This window comes from Haplochromis burtoni, unplaced genomic scaffold (assembly GCF_018398535.1).
Source record: "Haplochromis burtoni strain Fernald_Lab_line unplaced genomic scaffold, NCSU_Asbu1 Contig_53, whole genome shotgun sequence".
NCBI classification, from domain to species: Eukaryota; Metazoa; Chordata; class Actinopteri; order Cichliformes; family Cichlidae; genus Haplochromis; species Haplochromis burtoni.
Genome location: NW_024582414.1, coordinates 1714038 through 1741810, shown reverse-complemented (window position 1 = coordinate 1741810; position 27773 = coordinate 1714038). Strand labels below are relative to the sequence as shown.

General features: G+C 39.8%; 1 protein-coding gene across 1 annotated transcript in view; it reads right to left on the bottom strand.

Annotated features, from left to right (window-relative positions):
• Positions 1-27773, bottom strand: part of LOC102304759 (contactin-associated protein-like 4) — a 116316-nt gene that overhangs the window by 31635 nt on the left and 56908 nt on the right. The window contains exons 6-11 of the mRNA XM_005923886.3: positions 19369-19544; positions 18816-18962; positions 15498-15765; positions 14272-14421; positions 10870-11041; positions 1945-2051 (exon numbers count right to left, since the gene is read on the bottom strand). Of these exons, the coding sequence (XP_005923948.1) occupies positions 1945-2051; positions 10870-11041; positions 14272-14421; positions 15498-15765; positions 18816-18962; positions 19369-19544 (1020 nt within the window). The remainder of the gene's footprint in view (positions 1-1944; positions 2052-10869; positions 11042-14271; positions 14422-15497; positions 15766-18815; positions 18963-19368; positions 19545-27773) is intronic.

Sequence of the window (27773 nt, the reverse complement as noted above, 5' to 3'; positions counted from 1 at the left end):
CTTCATACCATTTCAAAATGACTGTGAAATTGATTGCATTTGCAGTCTAACTCTTCCCTGTAGTGGAAAATAAATTAATGCTTAATCACGTCTTTGTGTGTGTGTGTGTGTGTGTGTGTGTGTGTGTGTGTGTGTGTGTGTGTGTGTGCGCGCGTGTGCGCGCGTGTGCGAGCGAGAGACCTGGCCCTAATCCAGCTCAGAGCTGTTCACACCACCAGCGTGTAGAAGGATTCAATTAATGCTCAGCAGTACAAGCAAAGCAAAAAACCAGTTTAATTTCTAATCTGACTCACCTAAAATACTGTAGGCACTCTCTCAGTTGAAATCCATTTATGTGGAAAGAACAGTTTGCCTTGAGACTTACTCTCCTTTTTTTGACATGCTTGCTATGTGCCTCCCATTTACTCCTATTCTAACCCCTTCTTTATATTTCTTTTTCCAATCATCGTCGTATCTTTCTTGATTTCTCCCTTAGTTTTTTTCTAAAGCATTTAAGGCCGACAATTAAATTAAGTGATTTATTCTGAATGTTTGATTGCAGTTCATATGTGGGGACCCATATCCCATATAACAATTTTAAAAACTTTTTGAGGAGAAAACATTTTCATACATAAGAGTGTACATTATTTTTAATATCTGGAAAACTCATACATTTAAAAATCTAACTATTAAGGAAGCAGGAAGAAGTCACAGTCGGATATTGACGCTGCGCTTGATGCGTGCTCTTTGAAGTGAGAAGTGGGAGAAAACTGTGGCTTTCATCTGCAGCAGGATGCCATCCCTTTGTTCTTTGTTCAGCTTTTCCTCGGTGGATAAAATGACACTTTATTTCTGCATTATGTATTACCAACCGGGCTATTTCTGTTAAGAAGCAGCATATCAAATTTGGGGCAAAGTTATTCACAAGTCTCCACAGGCCTGCAGGTAAAGTGTAACTTTCAATGAAAACCAACCACAGCTTTTTAGGCTTTTTTTTTTTTTTTTTTTACTAAAAGCATGTTTAACTTAATTCTAAAGTACCTAATGCAATCGGGAGAAGCTATTTAGAGCACCTTTCATCCCTCTCTGCACTGGATACGGTTTAGGTATAAACTGATATCACATATAAAAAATTTACCAGTTCAGGCACGTTTTTTAATCCGATAACTTCTCTGCAAGAGAACCTCATTCATTATTCATTATGAAATGTACATATTATGTATTTTTTATGCTGGATGGGTGTTTGATTTCAGCGTGAACCTCTGGCTGATTGTGTCCACTGGGAGTGAAATCCAGTCTGTCAAACTTCAAACACACACCTTCACGTGACATTAATACATACATATATTCAAACTGAACAAATACACCAAGCGAAGATGAGAGATAGTGGGATATCTGCAGGTGTCAAAAAACAAAAAATACGACCTTTTAAGACTTTTGAATAGAAGTCCAATTTACTCAGCATAATGAAGTACCACCAATCCCACTGATCTATTTCCATTTGAACATGGCTAATTAAAGTTCTGAAACAATGGCCTGAGAAGAAAAAGAGGGAAGTGAAATAACTATTGGAGGGCATGTGGCCTCTATTTTATTAAGTAAATAGTACAAAGTCCTAAATATTAACCTTTTCTTGTAGGAAATAACTAAACACGCATGTATGAGCAGCCTTCTACTGTTTTCGCTGTAAAAGTTATTAACAAAAAACAGACAAAAAGACATCGTCTGCACTCCAAAGCCATGCTGAGAGAGCTGGTGGCTAGTTGATGAGTATAGAGAAGCAACACAAGAGAGCAAGGGCTGGACTTACATTTACTTATATTTCTGCTCAATGTGTAAATACACAAATCTGTGTCACGTAATAATAAATGAAAAGTTAAAGGGAAAAAAATGTCACTACTTTTTCCTAGATAAATTTTAGGCTTCAGGCATTTTAAAGAGCTTCAGATGAAACTGGTTGCTTACAGCTGTGGCAGGTGGCTCCCCTGTAGCCACTGTTGGAGCAGTTACAGTGAAAGGTGCTCCACGACTGAGTACATATTCCTCCATGTTCGCAGTGACTGGGGGAACACCTTGAAGAATGAAAGAGACAGACAGAGAGAGAGAGACGTTTAGTGTTTTTTCTAAAGTTATCTGAAAAAGTTTATGCACGGAACAACAGACCTTCAGCATGCCTGACGGTTTTGATGCGGTGTGTAGGAGAGACGGGGAATATACAAAGTCTTTCAAAAAAAAAACTTTCAGTCTTAAAAAAACATTTCAGAGGGCTTTATTTCAGTGTCAATGAGAGCACAGGTGTGTGTTCTCAGATGTAGGTGGCTTGAAACCTTCCTTTGTTGTGTTAGTATTGTTAACTACCATTGTAGGATCCACAGACAAAACTCTTGAACTCCCACCCAACCTGCCACTCAAAAAAAAGAAAAAAAGACACAATTTATTGTTTGCGTTTCTATTTTTTTTTTTTTTTTTAGAGAGAAGAAACACTTTTGTCCCACACATGGAACAGCATTTTTCTCTTGTCAATCTGCTGTGGTGCTCCATAGCTGCTCCTCTTTTGCACCCCTTTATACAAACACCTTCTGGTTATTGTCTCTCACAGACTAAATATATAGCCTATAAATACACAATAATGATTTTCCATGAATTCTTTGTCTTTTCGTCTGTTGGCTTAGGCAACCAATCCGCCATGGCTACATTATTTATCAAACTCATACCTCTCTTTTTTTAAATTAATTCTCCCACAACACAGCATACAGCCACAACAGCAAGCCTGTGCTCTGCATAATGTTTCTCACAGGATCACAATGCATGTGTCCTGCTCCTAATAGAGGTGAGATGAGCAACTTCCTCCTGTGAGCCTAAAACATTAAGAGAGCTGCAAAACAGTAATGTTGTGTATATTTAGCTGGGACCCAGTGCAATTACATAAACTGTATTTATAAGCACTTATAAGCTAATTTGCATGTGCACTCCACAGGCATGGCACAACACACAAGGACACTGCAGTAATGGGCCTTAGCTTTCTTTTGCAATCTGTGAAATCGTACATTAATGCAAAATTTGCATTCCCATCTGGAAAATGACAATCATTAACTTTCTTAAGGCTTGACTACTCCAACACCTCCCTGTCTACATTAAAAAAGTCACACTCTAGAAGTGCTGCTTTTTATTGTTTTTTACCAAATGACATCACACTGTCAGAATTCCTTCCACTGGCTCTGAGGACATTTTAAGATCTGTTTTAAATATATGAAGTAAGATATATGGAATTATTTAGCAAACAACAAATTGATGAATAACTCTAAGTATGTCTTATATTTTAGAGTTGCACAAAGTAGCCACCCTTTGCTTTGTTGACAGTGCTGCAAACCCTTGGCCTTCTCTCAATGAGCTTCATTCTGTAGTCACCTGAAATGGTTTTCACTTCACAGGTGGGCCTTGTCACGGTTAATTTGTGGAATTTCTTACCTTCTTAATGGGGTTGGGGATCATCAGTTGTGTTGTGCAGAAGACGTCTTTGTACGCAGCTGACAGCCCTATTTGACAATTGTTAGAATTCATAATATGGCAATAACCAATCAGCTCAGTAAAGAGAAATGACAGTGCATCATTACTTTAAGAACTGAAGGTCAGTCAGTCTGGAAAACTGCTAAACCTCTGAATGTGTCTTCAAGTGTGGGCGCAAAAACCATCAAGCACTACGTCAAAACTGGCTCACACGAGGACCGCCCTGGGAAGATTCACCTGTGATTCTGAGGATAAATTCACCCGAGTCACCAGCTTCACAAATCGCAAGTTAACAGGACCTCAGATTAGAGCCTAGATAAAAGCCACACAGAGTACCAGTAGCAGAGGAGACTGAGTGAATCAGCCCTTTAGGCCAAATAGCTGCTAAGAAATCACTACTAAGGAAAAGCAACACGCAGAAGAGAGATTTGTTAGGGCCAAGAAAGCCAAAGACCAGTAGAAATCTGTGTTTTGGTCTGATAAGTCCAAATCTGAGATCTTTGGTGACGACTGTCACGTCTTTATGCGTCTTTATGCAGAAAAGGTGAACGGATGGTCTCTACATGCATGATTCCCACCGTGAAGCATGGAGGAGGTGGTGTGATGGTGTGGGGGTGCTTTGCTTTGTTGGGGATTTATTCAAAATTGAAGGCACAATGGTACTAGATGGTACCATGATGGATCAAGATCTGATGTTATTTTACTACATTAATAGTTCCAACATTGTTTCACCATTGGCTGAAATGTAGCCCCAAACCATGACAGAGCAATAGAATTAACAGAATGACCATCTCTCAGATCTTAAGGACAAGACTTTCAGAAACTGTTCGTCTGCTGTAGATGCTTTTTTAGATCTGCCACATCTTCTATCATCAACTTACCAGTTTCCTCAACTTTTTTTAAGGATATGCTGCATAAAATGCCAACATATGCTAAGTTCTTTGGGAAACACGTGCAAAAATACTATTTTATATCTGTCAACCACTTTTTGTAGATTCTACTACAAAAGTTATCTGTTTTTATTACAGGTTGCTAGTGACAAAGTGCCTAAAGGTACAATTTCAAATTGGTTCTTTGCTGATGTGTGGACACAACTCTGGTTCATCCCAGTGTTAAGAGGCTTAGCAAACAAAAGACATTTCTCTGAAAATGGTCAGGTCTGGAAAATGGGCTGAAAATAGGTGAAAAAGCAGTCAATATTTAACAAAAGACCTTGAAAGAACTTTTTTTCCCATAAAAAGGTGGTTTCCAGTTATTTCTAGCTCATCACACCAAGCAGGCGAAAAATAGCACAATACACTCCATCTCCACAACGCTTACCCATGAATACACTATTTAACAAGTCAACTTGGGGTCCTTGGAGGTTCACACAGAAAGCAGGAGTCTAATGTGGAAAGTCTGTGAAGTAAAAGTGTGCTCAAGTGTCCATGGTACTGCATGGTGGACTTTAGTTTTTTCTTTCTTTCATTGCCCAGAGTGTGCTTCTCATCTACCACACAATAGCAGAGACTTTTCTACACTGTGGAATTTCAGCATGTTTTGGCAGCCTGTCAGTGAAGTAAAAGGCTGCCTCACACAAAGGCCACGGAGAGCATGGGAGTCAAACAACAACCAAACTCCTCACTGCATAAGAGGAAAACAGCATCAGGAAAGAGAAAAACACACCCTTCACCTCCTTTCAGTGCAGCCATTTAAAATACAGACACTGCTGCATCCATCACTCCATTACTGCTGTTAAACACCCCGGCAGCAATAATGGATTATTTATTGATTTTTGGAATACTGTGTTACTTTGTATGTAGTTATTAATGAGATGAATGATGTGTACCAATGTTACAGTTGTCAGTAGCAAACAACATCAACTTTGTACATACAAGAGAAATTACATTTGGTACAGTAAAACCTAATCTCTTGACTCTTATAAAGACTTTCTTTTTAACTATGAAATGATGACTAGGAGCTGTGTTACATTTGTTGAATCTTGTGTGTGAAAAGGAGCTCTACAACAGCATTTAACCCCTAAATCAGTTTTAATCAGCTGTCAACACACACAAGCACGTGTCTGTATACTTGTAAGAACCCTCACTGACATAATACTAGACTTGAACCCCTAACACTACTTGCCAAATGTCCTGATGGTAACCCCACATTTCAAAAATGTCTTGTTCTACTCGAAAGTTCCTGGGTACTATAATGTAAAAATCTTCCTCAGCTGTGCAACACATCCGAAAAGATCAAAGAAAAAGAGTGAGGGTGGGGCGGGATGGGATGGTGGGAGAGAAAATCAGAGAAGGTGGGAAGGACACAATGAAACTAACGAGTGGGACGGATGAGAAAACAGAGAAAAACAGGGACTGGATATCAACAACACCTGGAAAACAAACAAGGGGGAATAAAGAGGTAAAGCAAACTTGGTGAAGAACTGATTTCTAACTGTTTAAATGATAAACAACAGATTCAGTGACTGCAGACTGTTATGAGGGAAACATCTGTCTCCAATCTCCAATGAGTTCTTTTCCCCAACTTGATTGACTTGATGAGATCCTTTTACCATAATTTTTGGATGGACTTTCATGGCCCTTCCATACAAATCAAATCAACAGTATAACTTTATCTTCATTAAGTTGAGCAAACTAAACTTTTCTTGGCAAGAACTGCTTACATTCACAGAGAGTAACACTTTCCAGAAACATTAGAGTTTTCTGCCAACTGTCTCAACATTCAGGGAGTTGTTTGCAGCCTCAGACAGGAACACAGACAACGAGACTTCAGATTGGGGCGAATGGTGAGATGCCCTATAGCATTTTATCACCAAATCCAGTGAAAATCTGGAGTTTTACAAACACGTCTCCAGGGGGCTCCTAGCTTGACGATTTGCAATGAAACTTGGTCACGTACGGCACGAACCGCAGTCCACATCACAGGAGTCCTGGATTAACTCAGTCAAGACTTTGTAGCTTATCTGAAACGTTATAGTATGGAATGACAGTGTGCTGTAACACAGCTTGGATCACAAGACTCGCATCCAATCTCCCTGGTTTCCATTACTGCCTCTGGCTAAAGCAACACGGCACAGAAACTTCCCTGATCTGAAAATTATTACTGGACAGCCCGACTAGGATGTCCAACAAAGACTTCAAATAGCTGTAGCGTGCTGTATTGCATGAGCAAGAGAAGGGAAAGGTATGTATTTTCACTCTTTTTGCCTGCTCTGCACTTGCTCCTAGATATGCTTTCACATCACACACACGGTGACTTTGCATAGCAAATTCTATGTTTGTGAGTCCCTGCTCATGCTGACAAACTGGTGTGTTTGTCAGACAGACAGACAGACAGACACAGAGACAGTCAGACACAACAAGAAGAAGAGTGGACCTCTTAGTGACCTGTGTTTCTTTTTATTTGAAAATGTGTGTGTGCTTTGACATGGTGTATTATTAAGTTGTCAGCTACCTGGCAGAAGCAAAGAGGTCAGAATTACTGCCTTCTGACAGCTTCATCTATTTGGCTTCAAAACACGCACTCACACACACACTTGCTGTGGACAGAGGTCGAGGTGGTGGTGGTAAGCTCAGGAGCTTTATAGCCTTGGAAAGCATCTGCGTCCTAAAGTTGTCAGTATGCTTCAATCAAAGTGTTTGTTTGAAACCGCCTCCTCCCACGCTTTTGCTGTGGAAAATTTTAGGGCTGCAACAACTTTTGCAATTTTCCAAAGGCTGACAATCGAACAAACAGCACTTTCCTTCGCTTTTCTTCTTTCATTCTTTACAAAGGTGAGGAGTAACCTACAAGCTAGACGAAGCTTGAGCTGCACTGCATCATGCACATGTTACAGTCCTCACTCTATCAAATTTGGTCTTTTTGAGATGCAAAATTTTCCACCTCTCCCTCCAACATGCCAGTACCTCTTGGTGCTGCTGGATCACTACCTGCTGTTTCCACTCCTCCACTACCCCTACAATCCACATATAGGCTCCCCAGCAGTGGCAAAGAAAGAGAGAAGAGTTGAGATGCTGAGAGAAAATGATGCGTACGTGGACCCAGATCATTAAGCGGCCAGCAGGGGAGTGGGGAGGAGGGACAATTGTGTTCAGGCATGGTGCAAGGCAACCATGCTCAGTCTGAGTACACACAAAATCCACTGCCAATTCCTTATTGTATAGTGTTGCTTTTTTCTTACTTTCAAAGTCTGTTTTCTCCAAGGAAACATGGTAAGAACTTAAATGCATTCTTTTTTTTAAAATCTGATAATCGCCTATACAAGGTGCCCTGTTATTATTTGCCTTTCAGTGCCAACTAATTCCCTAATTGCACAGCAAACAAGGCTTTAGGCTCTCCTAAAGGGTTGTTAAGCAGCAAAGGAAAAGAGCTCTGCATAAGTGGCTAGTGGTTCTCCCATTTCAGTTTCACATGCTAACTGTGTGTTAGTGGTTGTGCTAGTGGATATTTGCCGCTGTGCATTTGCTGCAAACACATGAAAGGGACGAGTCTATTCTTTAAAAATACACTGTCATATTATGTTTCTAAAGGATTATCTGTAGTATGAAACTGCTGCACACTCACTGGCTAACGACTTGCCAATCACAAATTTCACAATCAGACCTCTGACATCTTGTAAACATCTCAAGGAGCTTCAGAAACCAATGGGTAATTTCATGGTAGCCAAGTCCATCATCATTATAGTGTCCACGGATATATACAGTGGGTGGAGAACACTGAAATTCAGAAAATTACTGTCCACGTTCATGGTGCATCTCTAATTATTACCCAGTACTTAGTTATAATCAGTGTAGGAACTAGCGCGTTATTAATTAACGCATTACAGTAACTACGTTATTATTGTGGTAACGAGCACGGTAACTAGTTATTATGCCAAAATCAGGAACACGTTAATCGTTACTGGGTTTTAGATAAGGTCGTTATTCATTATTTCATGTGTTGCGTTCGACTTACCTCGGAAATCGGGACACGGACCTGGGAATAATGTTACACTTGAGTAAACGGCTTTCTGGTTAGCCTCGTCAGAGAAGTCGGGATTCCAATATGGCAATGCCCTCGAAAACGGTTGTTTTGCTAGCCCTCTACAAAAAACAAATTACTACTAAACACATATGCAGCCATAGCTGGACTCAGTGAGCCAATGGAGATTTTTCATTTTTTCTTTTCTTTTTTTTTTCCATAACGGTATAAACAATGAAAGGTGGTGGATTGACCAGATGCTGGCAGATGTGTAAAAATAACTCAATTGTTTGGCGGTGGGTGGCTATCACGGAGCTTCCACAGATTCAGTAACATTAGCAAGCGGTGGAGGCCAGCAGGTGGATGAGGGAAAGGTGAGGTAGGAGGAGAAGCGACGCGAGGCGGCCGCCGGTCCAAGTGTAAGGTGAACTTCAGGTAAGAAGTTATGACCTGCAGTCTATGTGGGTCAGATATAAACCAAGTTTAGGTGTAGTTTATTTTCATTGTGCTAACATTTTACAGTCAGTTACAATAACTCATACTGCATACAAGCTAGCATGACGGAGCTTATATACTGCTGGTGGGGGGGTGCTATGATGTTACTGATAGTGAACTTTATTTTATCCATAAGGTTAGTTATTAGCGTTGCCAACCGTCCCCTAAGAAATGTAATCGTCCCGTATTCAGAGAAAATATTACGCGTTTACAGTTTGTCCCATACTTTGGCTACAATGAAAAAAAAATACACAAAGCTGGATTTATTCTGTCTTTACGCTGCACAGCTGCCTCTTCTTCTCTCATTCTCTCCCCCTCCCTCTTCTGTTGCTTCTTCAATCATGAAACTGATCAATGATCAGCTGACCGGCTTTTCTGTCGCAAGTCCCGTCTCTCTTGTTTATTTATCGCCCACTTTGCGCCAACAGCAGCACCTTTGAGCTTGATTTATTTAATATTACTTTCTAGTATTAGCTGATGTTTGCTGAAGCCACAGGTGTAAAAGCTGCTGGTCATATTATCAATTTGGATATGTGATGAGAGGGAAACATGAAGATGAAACCAGGAGATGTCCTTACTGAATCATTAGAGCTGAACAGGTGATGGAGAAACAGGTTCACCTTTTACGTGACATGAAGGAGTTGAAGGGAAGCTATGGTAAATGGACTGATTCTTATATAGCACTTTTCTACTCTTCTGGAGTACTCAAAGCGCTCTATACAACACGCCACATTCACCCAGCCACACCCATTCTGACAAGCACTACCTCTATATTGTGCACTATACTATATACTCACACACATTTATACTCCGATGGATGCATCGGAGAGCAACTTGGGGTTAGTATCTTGCCCAAGGATACTTGGCATGCAGACTGGAGGAGCCGGGGATCGAACCTCCAACCTTCCTGCTCTACCTCCTGAGCTACAGCCACCCTGAACTGTTTCTGAGAGACAAATAATACCAGGATCCTTTTTTAGACTGACAGCTGGTAACTGTACAGAGTCTAGCAAAGTTTTGCCAGGGGGGCAGGTAGGGCATTAACAGGGAAAAGGGAAAAGGGGGGCACAAAGAAATACTTTTCTTTCTTATTCTCATGTGTTGTAGATAGTTCAGGAGGTTAACTCAAGCAAGCAGTTTGGGGGTTTTGGCTAAGTACTGTTTAGAATACCAGAATAGGGAGGGTGGTATAGGTTTAAGTTTATTAGATAGATAGATATACATCACTGTCACAACAGCGTTTGTTTTCATTCAAAGGCTTTATGATTTTTCCTATAATTTCCTAGCTAAAATGCCCAGGACCGATTTTTTGTCCCAGTCCAGCCCTCTATGCAGCTCATCTGCAGTCTGGAATTACCCACATCTTCCTACTCAGAAGGCAGAATTTCCGAGTATAATCGAAAGCACCACGACTGCAGTTTCCGTGTTGGATGTAAAAAGTGCACGCGACGCTGTGACGTAGGCTAGAATCATGGCGGCGGTCAACGACAGTCCAGGCGTGGGATTTCTGCACATTATTTTTTCCTTTCTGTTGGTAGGTGGCACAGTGCACTTGTGGCAGGACAGTGCTAACATGTAAGCAAGCTAGAAGACTGCCATCCTTGCTGGTATTGCAGTTAGGGAAGCAACACATTAATAAGAGAATTCTGAGTAAAACCAAAGTTACTTTCCCTAGTAACTACTTACTTTGAAAGTAACGAGTAACTTGAAGTAACTGAGTTACTTTTGATAGAAGTAAATAGTAATGTAACTAAGTTACTAATTTAAAGTAACTTACCCAACACTGGTTATAATTAATATTAGGTGTTATTCTTGTATTGTCATTTGTATGTCAGTTGTAATTACTAACAAATAAAAGTCACTTCACTATGTCTACATTCAGCCTGGCACCACACTTACATTTGAAAGGTGGCACTTTTAGGGACTTACCTGTCAATGATGCCACACATGTCAATCTGCAAGTGGCTGTAGTTTCCCAGCAGCCTTTGCTGCACTTTGATCAGGTCAACAGTTTGGTCATCCAGAGTCAAGAGACGCATACATCCTTGAAATGTGTTGAAGGGGTTCTTGCACTTTTGAGCGCTCTCCCCAGTGGGACAACCTGAGAAGGGAAAAACATCTAATGGTTGGACTTTTAAATTATCCAAATGATTCCACATGATGTCGATACAAAAATTCAGAGATAGATTTTCTCCAAAGTTTTTCTCAACAATATTTATTTCCATCCTTCCTGAGAATTATCTCTTCACATCTTAATTAGGTGCAAAAATACACCCCCAAAAAAATCTTAATTCACATTTTTGATTTTAAAAAAATTGCACGTTATAAGACATTCAGAAAACCCCCACAGACGTCTCATAAAATCCAGCTCACAAAAACAAACATTAACATTGTGGAAACAAAGAAACAGTTTGGGGTATGTTTTTAATATCCCTTGTTTTTTTGTTTTGGAACAGGAGGTTGTTTTGCATCGTACTATCACTTCTGTTTTGAGCAACACCCTGTAAGCAAGAACTGAGGAGACTAACCTCCGCGGTTTTAAAAGCAAAATATTTTCTCATTCCTGTTGGGCTGTCAGCTGTTTAAGAGCTCAGTGCTTCCTTTGCTGTATTTTTTTGTCATGATGCTCCAAAAGATTTTCAATGGGTGATAGGTCGTGACTGCAGTTAGGTCGACTTTGTACCCCTGACTCTTTTAGAATACAGAACCTAGCAGTGAACTACAGGGACTAGCTGAGAATGAATGCAAACAAAGTCAGCTGGGACAAACAGGCACTGCAACTGCAGCTGTCATCTAAAAAGCAGCTCCTTCTGAATATTATTAAAAACTTTTATATTATATTTTATTATTCATCATCATTCATAAGCTTAAATAAACACTCTCAAGTCATTTTACACTCTTCAAAGTTGTAGAATGATCACACCTCTGAAGACTGCACCTTTAGGTTTTATAAAGACTAACAGATTGTTTGGAAATGGTATGGGTTTCAAATATTTGTGATTACGTTTTCACAGAACTCTACTCTTTGATAAACTAAGTACATGTCAAGATTCACGAGCTTTAAGAAATACCTTCAGCAGTATAACTGCTGGTCATTGTACTGTTGCACAACCCAGATCAGCCAAACTTAATGGACATCTCAGTGACTTCAAGGGGCCCAAGTCCCGTTTTTACAAAATAAGCCCAAATCATCAAACTTCCACCACTGTGCTTGACCATTAGTATGAGGTGTTTGTGCTGATATAATGTGTTTGGTTTTTACCAAATGTATTGCTGTGCATTATGGTCAAACATCTTGATTTTGGTCTTGCCTGCCTGCAGACATTGTTCCAAGCCTTCGAAACAAGCTATACTTACTTTCAGGTTTTCGTATTTGAACTGTTATGAACTTTAACATTTGACATGCTGACTGAGGTCTGTAGTATCTTCCTGGAAAGATTGTGTTACCGTGTTACCATACTGTTGTACTACAGATCAGCAAACTGCCAGGTCTTCTGCTCTGATAGAGTTTACACTTGCTAATGACCAGCTGAACTGATTAGCAGCACCTGGTTGCCACTTCCCCTTTTAATTCCTATAGAAGCAATAAGGGTGTACGTAGTTTTTCAGAAGACTCCATAGCATCCTGTGAGCACATTTTGTGCTTTCAGTTTTTCACATGAAAGCACAAATGTTGAACAGATAGAAATGTGACACATTTATATAACCAGGCAATCAAAGATTTTACAAAATTTGTTGAAACCCCAATGCAGCAGAGAAAACCTACAGGAGAGCTAAAATCAAAAGTATTCAGCCTTTTCAGAACACAAATACTTAGATGTGGAGATATTTTGTCAACCTATGACCTGCTGGTTGCACTAACACAAAGGTTCAGTAAGCTTTCTTTTTCTGATCACCTCATGCACAAAAGAGTAGCTGACCAACAAAGGCCCTCCACCCCACCTACTGTCCCAGTCCATGTTCATCTTATTCATTCATTTGAAAAAGCAACTCACAATATCATCATGGTCTAATATCTACTTAGGCAGTTACCCTCAAAATGTTTTTGCTTACCACTCCCTTAACTTGCTCTTTGATCAGCCTTTGCACAGACTTTGGATTCTGTGTATGAACTCTGATTTAAGCCCTCAGCACAAGCAGTCCAGAGGTGGCTGTCAGATAAATCCTCTCTGCCCAATCCTGTGAATGAGCCCCATGTTTTATCCATCAGTGATTCGTGCTTCAGGTTGATCCTGGATGGCAGCATTCGGTGACCCAACACAGCATTGCTGCTCGCGGCTCTGCATTGCTCTAATTACAGTCAGTCAGACACACAGTTTGGCACTTCTTACCACAAGAAGGGGGGAAAGATGAGTCACTGGTCGTTGTCACCTTAAATTTTAGAAACTCAGAAGAAGACTTTGTTGGATCTGTTTCGCTTATGGCAGTCAAGATGACGCAGCAGGAAGTTTAGTGTTGATCACAATGTTATAATAATTGAGTTTCACCTGAAATTAGGTTAAGAATGTAACTACAGCTCAACTCACTGCCATCCTTTGCTCATTATACTAAGGCTGCTGTCTCTTAGAAAAACTGGAGCACTTCTTTAATGTTGTGATACCATTCACAAGCAGTATATAAACATTTATGCTGCAGGCAAAGGTGTGTGAAAGGATAATGCATGTAAAAAAAAAGTTTAAAAAAAACATTTCAAAAGTTATCCTGTACATTAACAAAATTGTGTTAACAAAATCTGTTGTGGCATGGAAGTGACCTGCACAATATTAGGCAGGTGGATGCAATTTTGCAGCTGATCTCTTAACAAGTTTGTCTTTAGCTCCATGTGTGTACATGTGTAGGGGTGGAAGGGAGAAAGTATACATGTGCTACAGTAACAGGAGGGAGGGAAATGAAAAGAAGAAAACCTCAATTTTAAAATAAAAACACCGGTGATTTGGAGAGACAGAATGACAGAGAGAAAATAGTGGATACAGTAAGGACAAAAAAGGAGGAAAAAAAAGAAGAAAGATGGGTGGAGCAGCCAGAAGAAAGATGAAAGAAGAGGGGGGTGGGGAGTGAGAGCCACCGAGCAGCTTTATGACTTTGTCCCTCTCTGGGTGGCACTAAACCTCCAGAGGAGATCTGGAGATGATAATTATTACCAGAGTACCTGCATGAATTTTAACTACCCCCGTCTGTCGATGTCAGCAGTTTCTCTGGCAGCAAAGCCCTTGCACATGCTTACAGTATGTATAATCTGTTGACTTTGACCATAGAGAGCTTTTAGAAACGCTGAAAATCCCCCCCAAAATCTCTCTATATAAAAGTAGTACATGATGCAGGTATTCTTACCACCAAAGAAGAGTTGACTATCTGAGGTGAGAGGAACCGAGATGGTGATGTGAGCGGTGGCTCCTTCATCTTTGTCCACTGTGATGCTTAGATGATCATGTTTGAAGCTCAGCTCCACATAATGCCACTGACCGTCATTCAGACCTGAGCCTGAGACACAAATGCACACATACAAAATCCAGAACAGGATGTGATTGAGTTCAAATCAGGATGTGACCTTGGTTTAATTTTAATTTCAAGTATAAGAACAATATAAATTACTCCATTTCCATTTTTTACTTGCATACACTTGTTGGCCACTTTGTTAGGTGCACTTTGCCCGCACTGGGTTGGACCTCCTTTGTTTCTCAGAACTTAATTCTTTGCGCCACAAATTCAAAAAGGTTCAAAACTTTCCCTAGAAATTTTGGTCCATATTGACATAACAGCATCAGAGTTGCTGAAAATTTGTCAACTTCACATCCAAGGTGCTTTATTGGATTGAGATCTGGTGACTGTGAAAGCCATTTGATTATACTGAAATCACCGTCTCATTCAAGAAACCAGTTTGACATGACTGTGGTCGTAAAGGGTGGTCATGGCCAACAAAACTCAAGTAGACCATGGTGTTGAAAGCTGCTTTAAATTTGCCAAGAAAATATCCCCCAAACCAATGCAGCAGCAGTCTGAAACACTGATACAAGGCAGGATGGATCCATGCTTTCATGTGGTTTACACTAAAACCTGTTCCTTCCTCTTAATGTTACAGCAAAAACAGAAACTCATCAGATTCGCAAATATTTTAACTTCTCTGTCCTATTTTGGTGAGTCTGTGCTGATTGTAACCTCGGTTTCCTGTTTTTAGGTCACAGGTTAGCAGCCAGTGTGGTCTTCTGCTGCTGTTGCCCATTTGTAATGAGTGGGTATATGAGTTACTGCTCTTGTCAGCTCGAAGCAGTCTATCCACAGAGTTCTCCTCTGACTTCTGGCATCAACAAAGCATTTTCTGCAAGAGAAGTGCTGCTCACTGGATATCTTTTTCAGACGTTTCTCTGTAAACTTTAGAGATGTGGGAAAATCATGCCTGTTTTGCTGGTCTTGCACCAACAACCATGCTACAATCATTAGTGATTAGCTGAGTAGATAGTTGTGTCGTTGAACTGATGTACCTAATGAAGTGACCATTAAGCATACTCTAATGTATACGCAAATGAATAGAGAAACATGCATATCGTGACTGAACCCACCTGCGCTGAGGTCCAGAGAGGATCTGCCTGCTTTACTGATCTGTAGTCGAAGCCTCGCCTGGCTCAGGTATAGGAACACTGTACCATCCTGCTGCGGGAGACCAAAGGTCAAGAGCAGACCTCCCTTGTTCCACGTCCTAAACTGCAGCGTCACAGACACTAGCCCTGTTGACCATGATGTAAGGCCAGGCAACTGGAGGAAGCTGTGGGAGTCAGTGAACGTCACAGCCACTGAAACTGGCTCAGCACAAGAAAAGGTCACATTGCCCTGAGAACAGGAGGAGGGAAGAGAGGGAGAAAGAAATGATTGTGAAAGAGATAAAACATGAATATTCATCGACTGCAGAGGCTGACTTGGTTTGACTGGGTGTCACAGAGGTCTCATCAGCACCTCTCTGAAAAAGGACACCTGTATTTCCATATTGATATCAGCTGAACAGCTAAAGCGCTGAAGGCTTTCTTTGGAAACCTGAAACATCAGAGTCAGAAAGGCTTTGCACACACTGCCTATTTGTGCCACATAATCAAATTTCTTAATTACACCGGGAAACTGAAATAATACAACGCGAGAAATATAGTTTTATAAACAGCAGTGTGTCCAAATATTCCATGATGGAATTTACCGCGTATAAGCTAGTATGGTTCAAGTTTTCTTCTTCTTTTTTTTAACTGCCACTTGTCTCATGCAGCTCTTTTGCTTTGGGCTTTGTAACATCAGAATGTAGATGTGATGACACTGGTGATGATAATGAAGGAGATTATGATGATGCTAATGACGCTGATGATGATGATGATGGGTGTAAAAATAGGGAGGATGATGATGCAAATGATGAAAATAATGATGATAACAATAGTAATCATGACAGTGACCATTAGCATAATAATTACCACGATGCAGAAAAGGCAAAGAGGAAGGCTGGGGGAAAAGTCACTAAAAGTCTGTCGTAGGGAATAAAAGTTCACAGCTTGTTCAAACTTTCATCACGGAAGTACTCTAACAGAAGAATGATAAATGCTAAATAATTAATTACTATCATAATAAATTGACAGCCTTGACAGAAGGATAACACAGCTTTACTAGAAAATGCTATCATCACTATAATAAAACACCATTTTTCTATTAAATGATTTTTTTTTACAGAAGACTTTTTATTTACTATAAAAATGTCACTTGTTCTTAAGCTACAAATACATAAACTGAAAGTTGCTTTGAACTTGCAGCTAATGTTTGATTTTCAAAGGGAAAAAAATGAACGATTGGCACACTGCAGAACCCCAATTTCTTTATTTAAAGCATTTAGTACTTTGTGATGTTTCAAGCATACCTTCCCATCTTTAATCACCTGTGTTAGGTCACATGACCACGATCACTGACAATAATATACGATCACATCCACGTCTTACATAGGACAAACAACTGATGAATAAATCTTTTATAAATAACACATGGAAGACCAAAGCGATATGTGGAAGATGTCTATGTCACATTTTTTGGCTCTGTAACAGCTCAACAAGGTGGAGATGATGTGCATGGATTTTTTTCCCCTAATTTTCTAGAGGTGCAGTCTACTGGTGGATGAAAATAGGATCAGCCAGACTGACCTATAAATAATCAGAGTGGTGGAAAAACAACTCTGATGCAGTGATGCTACCCCTCATATCCATATTAAACCCTAGATATAGGGCTGTGGCTGACTTTTGTAAAAACTTTTTAAAACTTCCCAAAAACAAATCAAACATAAACTCTTAAATTTGCCCGATTACCTTGCTAAAGTGCCCTTCACATACAACGCTTCAATGGCACCGCTGTGCTCTGAAATTTATTATTTTCCTGGTTGGTGAGCACTTGCTGGTGACATGGTGTGACATTTGCATGACCAATAGAAAACATAGAATGGCAGGGAGCGTGCACACAAAATCCACATAAAGACCATTACTAGCTGCAAAAACAGTACATGCAAAGCACAGCAGCCGTTCCAATAGCTAACCAGTGCTGACTGCTACTGTGTAGCTGATAAGTGAATTATGTGAATTAATGAAGTACATTTAACTTCTGCACATTGGTTCAATCGATGCAATGGCCCAGTAAATTATTCACTAGAGATGCAATAATGATAGATGTTAACGCATTCTTACAAATAACACACAAAGTGGATCATCACCAAACACAATTTAGAGTAAGAAGAAAGTGTAAAACAATACAACAATAATTATCCATCCACCCATTCACTTTTGCTTATCCTCAGGGTCATAGGGGACGGCTAGAGCCTATCCCGGGCACCACAGGGTGGAAGGCTGGGTACACCCTGGACAGGTCACCAATATGATGCAGGGCTAACACAGAAAGATGGACAACCACATTCACACCTGTGCGACATTTACTATCACTAATAATCGAATCCCACTAAATGCATGTCTTTGGATTGTGGGAAGAAGCCAGAGTATCTGGAGAGAATCGACAGTGTCATGTGGAGAACGTGCAAACTCCACACAGAAAGGCTTCGACTAGATGGTGGAGTCACTGGACTCAGGACTAATATTGAATGTTTAGTTTTTGCAAGAACTGCAATGCTGAGTCCTTCATGACATTACAATCCTATTAGAAAAGAAGTGATTCCTGAAGATGCATTTTGAAAATACTACTTAGTACACAAAAATGAAGCAATTTCAACGTATGCTCAAAAATCTCTTCTTTTCTCGTAGGTTTGAAATGTCATATAGGACTCAACATTGCAGTTCTTGCAAAAACAAAACAAAAAGCTGAAATAAAATATTTAGAATACTTTACAGATATTACAAATGGATTGTGGAGGCAGTCAAGGCACTTGCTGCTAAACGACAGATGAATGTGCCATACACCCTACACAAGCAGAGATGCATGAAGATGAACTGCCAAGTGAACCCCAACACAACAATGAATATTGTACTGAAAGAACAGATGTCTTTGAGCTGGCTTTGGACTTGGACTCAGCTTTTCTCCTTTACGCACACTAAGATGAGGCCATGTTTTTTTTTTTGTTTTTTTTTACATATTTAACAATGAAAGCTTTGTGTAAAAGAAAGGAGTTACTACACGGTGACATATAGCAGTCATTCTCAATCCTAGACTCCACAAAAACTTTTGCTCTTTTTCTACTAAACTTTTTGAAACTGCGTGTATGCAAAGAGCTGTCGGCTGCAACACTTAAATTAATAACATTACAGCTTTAGTTCGGCATCATGAGTGACAAGCAATTAGTAGGAAAAATTGTACCACACTATTACTTTTAGTGCTTGTGGTAAAATTAATTCATAAAATGCTGAAATATAATGACTCACCACTATCGCGACCTGTGAACTGCCGTGTTTGGCCAGGTCTATCAGGTTGATGTCGCTGTACAGCAGGTTCTCAAGGCAGCCATGAAAGTTCCTGTTGGACAGGATGGGTTTCTGCAGTCCGTGGCTCTGGACAGCCGCCACCGTCAGCTGCACAGTAATTTCAAAACACGCTATAATAATATTACCTTCTCCCTCTGAATGACATCAAGGTTGCTGTAAGAGGTTCATTCACAGAGTACGCTGCCTTTTAACGCAGAAAAATAAGCTCAAAAACACCTCTTCATTGCCTCAGTACACTCACACAGTTAAATTATGCACTGAATAGCCCCTTTGAATAACCCTCTCAAGCTAGTTGGCACAGAAAGCTGCCCACCTTCTGCCTTTTCATTCACTAGAAGAACTAATATGACTTGAACGTCCTGTCTGATTTATTCTCACTCTAACTCACTCACGCTGCTGAACAAATGAATATTTCTGCAGGAGTGGATGCGCTTTTGACACGTTTGCTTCAGAATGTGTGTGTGTGTGTGTGTGTCTGTGTGTTTCCTCTCACCGTGTGAATGTGCCAGTGGCTGAGATCAGCCGGTATTTGAACCTGCAGTGTATTTTTATCTACGGTCAGGTTTAGGTGAGTGCTGAGCCGCTCCAGCTTTACATGGTGCCAGTGCTGGTCATCAAGCAGACTGCCCAGGGAAACGAGAAGTTGACCACCAGAGGATGAACTCACACCTGCAACACAGAGGGAGAGAAGAGCGGGAGAAAAGTTGTCATGTCGGTGCCATGGTACATTTCAGAGAAGAGCAACATCCCCGGCCAACGCAGAAATCCCATTATGCATCTCCTGCTGAGGATCTTTGATTTTTTTTTTCCTGAAGTTTATTACCTCCAACGCACTTGAAGAAGAACATCCATAAAACATTTTTAACAAGGACAAACATCTGTAAAGAAAATAGTCAGTGTTTTTTCCCAGCAAAACACCTATAGGAAGGGATTGTGTTCAATCTATCAAAACAAAAAGCGCCACGGAAAGATTGCTGCATCAGTGGGATATTTTTTAATCTCTGTTTCAAAACAAGAAGCAGGTCACTGAGGTCACCCTCTTTCATTATAGAGCACATTTCTGTATGCTGAGAGGGAGGAGGACAGAGTACGAGAAATGATGATGCTACAAAATGATACCAGGACATAATTAATGACAGACCCAACACCAGTAGGTCTGATAGGTGGATTTATCTCTGGGTCCTCCAATGTGTTGGTTAGGAAACGAGGTTCTGCTGACAGAATGAGCTACAACAAAATGAGAGATATAAGCCAAGTCATTAATTATGAAAGGTGTTTTCTTCCAGATAGAAAGACAGTTCAAATTACAGAATTCCAACTCCTCATTGTGTGTTTAGGGGTCTGAGGTAGAGCTACGCAAAAGGCTGGTAAATGCTGGAAAATTGGTGGCTGGGAGTTAGAAAGAAGAAACCTTACAAAAAATCTGAAGCCTGCTCCCCAAATCAGTTTGAGGTTTTTAACCACTACTATCATAAACCAAGTAGTTTCTCCAATCTAAAATAACTGTCAGCGATCAACTTGCTGAATAGATCAAACTGTGGGTATCAGTTTCAGGTTTCAACAAGGGAGTACGCTGCATTCAAAGTTTGCATCAGTGACTTCATTTTTTTCTATATTGGCAATGTTACACAGATATATTAGACTTATCCTAAATTGTCTTTAGTATCAGAGGTGTGGACTCGAGTCACATGACTTGGACTCGAGTCAGACTCGAGTCATTAATTTTATGACTTTAGACTTGACTTGAAAAAATGTTCTAAGACTTGTGACTTGACTTGGACTTTTACACCAATGACTTGGGACTTGAATTGGACTTGAACCGGTTTACTTGAAAAGACTTGATATTTTACCCCAAATATAAAATTTAACATGCATATTATATAGAGATTGAAAATGTGACGTCATTCACGGGTAGAACCGCAAAGGATTCTGGGAACTCGTGGCAAGCGGTACTAGCGCACGCAGGCTTTCAATTAAAATCAGTTATACAGCGATAAAAAGAAACACAAAAATGTCAAGAAGCTGTTGTATTATTAACTGCAATAGCCGGTCGCATGACAGCCACGGGAAGCCGACGGGTAAAGAGATCGGTTGTTATCGGATTACGTCGTTGAAGAGAAATTGTTCGAGCCATGTTTCCGAAGTAACAAAGAGGCGACGGATGGCCTGGATTGCAGCCATTCAAAGATCAAATATAACGTCCCAGAACACTCCAGCTCACAGGTTAGTCTGCTCCAAGCATTTACACGAAGGTCAGTGTTTTTTAGTAGTTAATACGTCATTTTCATAACATAATTAGTGATATAGGTTACAAGCAAGTCTGGCGCTGAACAGAAATTGTCGCGCTATGCTCCTTTATTTATTGTGCATAAATAGTAAATTGTCCTGACACAATATTGCGTTTCGCTTCTGTTATTATGGTACATTGACAAAAACATATACTTTTATTCACAGGATAAAACAGGTTTTTTGTATCACTAATTGCCCAGTACGATTACAGCATACAATATTATTGTCACTGCTACATTTCTGTGATGGGTACCAGAAATTATTTCCACTACTAATTAATTACCGTTGAGCTCAAAGGTCCTATTAATAAACGGTTAACGAATGTGTATTTATGACGACGATTTGTGAGACTGGTAAACTTATGATATGTACGATGGTCTTTCGTTCTACACGGTGCATTTCAAGGTCCTGCACCCATCCGTCGGTAAACTGTACCTGGGCTTGTTGCAGTGACCTGAAGTTACTAAACTTCATGAGTGTGTGCACTCACTCCAAGAACCGTATAATTATAAATATGCATATAAATATGCTACAATGAGATAGCTGACTTCATCTAACTAGCAAATGTTGTCCAGGCTACGTTGGTGATGCAGTTTTTTTTAATGTGTATGATATTTTTGTCATGCGATTTTAAAGCCGGTCCTACAACCGCATCCAAGAATAACATGCAGCTTATCTCAGAACTGTCGGTGAAAATTATTCTTGGAGCTAGGTTTAATTGAGCTGCATTTTAAAGAGGTGCAATTTCACAATTTGTGTATATTTTCTAAGTTCACTATTTTGTCATGTGTTGAGAAAAACACAGATTTAAAAATTACATGGTCTAATATTTACATTTAGCATAACTGCAACATTCTTTTTTCGTTTTTTTTTAAAGACTCGAAAGGACTTGAAATTCAAAGTTTCAGACTTGTGACTTGACTCGGACTTTTACACCAGTGACTTGAGACTTGACTCTGACTTGCCTGACATTACTTGAGACTTGACTTGAGACTTGAGGATAAAGACTTGAGACTTACTTGAGACTTGCAAAACAATGACTTGGTCCCACCTCTGTTTAGTATTGTGCTCTAGCTATGAATCAAAGGTCCAACGACAGTTTTCCCACTACTAACAATCAAATTAAATCAAATTAAAATTAAAATCTGAAAGATAAATCTAACATGGAAGTCACAAAAACTGCAGGTAGTCTAGAGGCAACTTGAGGATAGTTCCTCAAAGCTAGTTGCTTCTATTTATTTCCTGTGCTAAAATGCTCAATTTTGCAATGGAAATAAGCAAAAAAAATAAATAAATAAATGTACGTAAATAAATCTCATCAGTATTTTTTATACGAACCAAAAGTGGATTAAAAGTACACACAGGCTGTTAGCTATCTCATGTTACAGTGCTATGGTTAAATGTATTGTAATTCAGTTTGGTTATGCTAGTATGACTTTATTAATACGTTAGCACTAAGTCGCCTGTGTGTTCTGCTCATACTGTAGCCTAAAGAGGCACCTTGCTAATGAAGCTAGCTAATGTTAGCTGATGAGTAAACGTTCCAGCTTCTCCAAATATATCCCTACCTCCTAAAAAATGCAGGACTGACTAAAATAGCCAAAAATAGCCAAATCGAGGAAAACAGTATTAAAATTCACAAACCAATAAGTGATCAGTGTCTCTATCTTTTATAACACAGTTTGTGATTACACAAACATTTAAGTGAGTATTCAATGCTAAACAAATAAGTGGCTACACAATGCTCTTAAGTTTAACTGAGATCGTGATTAATGTTAAATAGTATCCAAACTTACTTCCAGTCTGAAACCAACTTTTCAGGGGCTTCAACAATGGAGCTTTGATCAGGACACAACTACCTTAGCTTAGTTTAGCGCAGAGATAGGAACATGGGAAACAGCTAGCCTAGTTCCATCGACAGAAGCCTGTCTTCCTCTTGCATCCAGTACTTACGCTGAGGATAAACAAGTAGTTTAAGAGAAAACAATAATAGAAACACTTCACTTCCATTAATGAATCTCTTTCTGACTCTCTGTCAGTCTTGATTCCCTTATTCCTCTTCTCCTTGCCTGCAAGTTTAATAGGAAGCTGAGAGAAAGAAGGTTCAATTTAAGAGAACCGTAACCGTGCCAGCATTTAAAATACAACTTCACTGCAAAGCTAACACACATTCTCAAAACCAATTCTTAGTTTTAGTCACAGTTACGAGGAATTTCATACCATACAGAAAGAAAAGGAGCAAGACATCCATGGCAAGAATTTGACTATGAGTGGGTTTCAGATTTGTTTATTTCATGTATTTGCATCTTTGTGTATGAGAATGGTAGGACACACAGTCTGACCAATGGTGTCAAACCATTTCACAGATCAATGGCTTTGAAAAAGATTAAGATTAATTTAATTATCATTATTCTACACAAGGTTGCACAACAAAATTGCAGATGCAGTACCCTCTATGAAAAATCCAAAATGAATTGAGTATTGCATAAACGGCCTTGGTTATATCAAGATACAACATGTTTTGGGTCTGTTCTTTTCTCTTGTTATCTTGTCTTGAAAACAACATGGGATACATTTTTATAAGTTATTACCCACCTATTTATATTAGGGTTATATAATCTGGTTATATTATATATAATTAATGGCTGTGGCTGTTTTGAATGACAATTTGTGTTATTTTTTATCAAAATATGATTCTGTTCATCTGGACGTAGTGTTTTCAGTGCGAGAAACGATGAGTGACGAAACGTTTCTCGCACTGAAAACACTACGTCCAGATAAACAGAATCAACTTTTGGAGATTTACTTACCTGGATGATTGAGAATGCATCAAGATGTTTTACCAAAATACTTCAGTTTTTCCAGTAAATACAGTATCTTTTTCAATAGCACAAATTGGCGTCCCATTTGCTGTCAGAGAGAATTAAGTATCAAACGTATAGATGATGTCAAAGTGGCTATGTCCATTTTAATGTACAGTCTAAAGGTAAAACTCTTTACCACACTGGCAACAACTTGCATTTGTTTACAAAAAACCTCAATTAAGAGATCACTAAGATCCTGAGGGGAACATAAAAGTGTTTAACTGTTTTTTTAAAAACCTACTAAACAGAAAACATGAAAGCAACAACATCAAGATCAAAGTGCTAGATAGTCCCTTGTAGACACAGAGTAGTAGATAATTATAGCATAGGTTGGCATTTATACCCCAAAGATGCTATTCCTATTCTTTTTTGAATTCTTTGTCAGAGACATACTTTGTCTCTCTAGACAAAGTATGTCTTCTTTTGAAACATTCATTTTAGCTTACCATAAATTTAAATGAACCAAATCAGTCCTATAGTAAGTGTGAAAGGCAAGAAGTTATAGCAATATTTACCATCCACAGTAAATTAATATTTAGAAAGAGTCCTCCATTTGTTCTCCTTTTTTTCTGCCACAAATCTCTTTCACTTCCCAGTGTCTTCAAAGGCAAACAAGACGGCAGTCATTTACATTTTTACATTTGCCTTTAAACAATGAACTATGAGGGGTTTTTTTTAATTGTTTTAAATTCTATTTTAAAGATGCATTCTTTATTTTTACCGCACCAAAAAATTCAGTAGTAAGAAACCTATCATACAGCAGGGGAGTGCAGTAAGAGGTTTCTTTCCATTTTCTGGCTCCTCTGGGACTCTTGGGAGGCAGCATACAAAACGAGTAAATCGCTGTAGACAAAGTGGAATTGAGTAAGCAAATGCAACAGCAATCACCGCAGTTCATTGTCTTCTATTTTCTCTGCCAATTGGCACACTTTGTCCAAAGACATTCATCTCATTTCAGCGGCGCTGTTCAGATGCCTGGGGGGAAGATCTAGTTGTAGCTTTTGCTGCTCTGTACAATGAGCAAAATGCTGATTGTGGCAAAGTCGTGCTACTGTAAACCCTGAAATATTCCATTTAGTATGCCAGAGACCAGACAGTGAACACAGCATGTCCTCACTGCTGAGAATACGGAGACAAGAAAGCCTTTCACTTAACATGCAGCCTGCCCTGCATGGATCTCTGATGCCATCCTAATTTCGTCAGTGATACTTAACACCATTTGTCCAAAAGGCACTGGAGCCCTCAGCGCATTTACTGCTGTGTATTACAGCTTTCCAATGGCAGTTCAGAATTGAAGTGAATTATGAAGCAGCAGGCTACATTACAGCAAACTGACATTTTGATAAATGTAAAGCATAGAGGAAATGAGATGGTTTTGGATAGCGGACATAAATCTTAATGAGCCAGTCAATTTATTCCAACTGCTTGGACAGCCACAGGCACACAGAGAGGGTCTAAGTGTCTCACTGCATGTGTTTGTTTGACTGTCTGTCTCCTTGGTCACTGTCTATTGCTCTGTCTGTTATTCCTGTCTTTGTGTTTCCATTCAGACGTGTACTTATGCTAATGGATGTTGCTCACTAATTAATGAAAACACTTGCAACCTTATAAGCTATACATTTACCCAGTTCACAGTGTTCACAGCCACCTCTCTGTCTCAGCCAGCTTGCTGTTCTCGTGAAGTGACATGAATCACCGTTAAAGAGAGGACCGGGACTGACAGGATCAGGCCGGCAACAGGGAGAGATAACTGTGAAAAGCTTCAGAGAGTCTCTCACATTCTTCAGTGTTTAGATAATGCATCTAAACCTTCTGCTATTATCTATTAGCTCTGTTAGTTTGATCTTCTCTTGTCTTCCAACAGCTGACTGTGGAGGAGCATGCTGTGGCTCAGGGTGGATGCTCCAAGCTATTGATCTAAATTACACTGTCTGTAGACTCCAAGCTCCTTAGAGATTCGGAGGGAGGAAGAAGACAAAAGATGAATACCATGCAATTGCTAAAGGTAAATAATTCAATCTGAAAAAAGAACTAGCAGAGGCAGAATTTGGATCACATATGAAAAAGGCTTTGATAAATAAACATGAAGATTTTTTTCAATAGCAAAAAAACGATAGGGTGGGGATTGACAGAGAGGCAGGGCAATAAAGAGAGCGTGCAGTGTCAGTGCTGTGACTGAGGCAAAGTACGATTTTTAGGATAATCGCAACTTAGCTCAATATAATCTCTGCACCGTTACAACAACAATCCTGTGTTTACTGTCGTTCCCAGCCAAGTTCTTTGAGCACTTTGCTGACTATCGGACTGAGTCTAGCAGGGATGTGACAGGCGTCACTCAGGGAGCTGATGTCAGACTGACAGCTTTTGCAGATGACGCCTCTTTCCAGCTGACATATACTAGACAATACCACCAGGGAAATAAACTGCTTCCACCCAGTCATAATGGGAATTGGACAATATTCTGCTTTTTATTTCAAGAATGCAGAAAGGGGAGGGTGAGACTAGGGTGAGGGGATGTAAAGAAGCAGAGAGAGGCCTGGAGTTGGAAACAGCAAATTTAGGCTTTCACAAAATCTTAGAAAAATAGCTGAGGGAATCTGGGATTTTCAGCCTGTGTGTGTGTGTGTGTGTGTGTGTGTGTGTGTGTGTGTGTGTGTGTGCCTGCATGGCAAAGGTCCCTTGTTCAAACATTAATATAACACTAAAATGCAGTTGAATTATGTCTTCTCTTGAAATGCTTTTAATTATGGTTAAGTAAATGGATGATGCAGGAAGTCTGACAATTGTGAAACGTGAACTGAATGGTACAGCATGTATTGTATTCAGGTTTTGTTGTCATATGATCACTAAACATATGATGTTGACTTGTCTGTCATTTCGTACATGTGCCCCTGTAGGGTAAGTTTAATAAAGCCCCATCTCTCAGGCCTAGTGACACTCAGTGCCCCCTCCTGGCAGCTACTGTGCACTAAAGCAAAACATATATTTCCTACCTGCAAATACCTGGCTTTGGTTGCTGGCAGACTGCTACGTGTCACTTGTAGTATGCATGAAAGAAACTGACTAGTTGACATGTGTTTTCCAAGTTACAGTGAAACTGTGGAAAATGCAACACAGCTAGAAAACTGAAATTGTTAGCCTTCAAAGTAAAAGTTGAGCCATTGCAGCGCCATTGAAGCACACTTTTACTTTGAAGGTAGTGTTTGCAGACAAGTCTGTGTCTTCCATGCAAACTACAGGCATCCATGGCAACCTGTTAATGGCCAAAGCAACTGTAAGGATGTTTTTTTGCACAGCAACCTCTTTGCATCTGATTTCACCAGGAACTGTCATAAACCCAAGGAACCACTTGCCAACCAGTTTGGAGGACTTATTTCTCCATAGAGCACATATTTCGTATCACATCCAATCTGGTGGACAATCTTCAAGCAATATATGCATGGAGCAAACTCAGCTCTGCTTATAGTGATGGTCAAAATATTCAGTTTTCCACAAATCAAAACATGGCAGGAATTGTGGGAAATTCGGTGCTTATAGTGCATCTAAGAAGGTTTTGATCGATTATTAGTTCTAACAACCGGATGCTCTCTGTTGCATCATACTCCTACTTGACTTCTGGTGTGTGCTACCATTAGTTCATCAATGCTCTAACCTAATCTTTCTTTGAATTCTCCTTTCACCCACACAAAGAGCAGGTACCGAGTCTCACTCAGTTTTTCAGCAACCAAACAACTAGTCTGCAAAA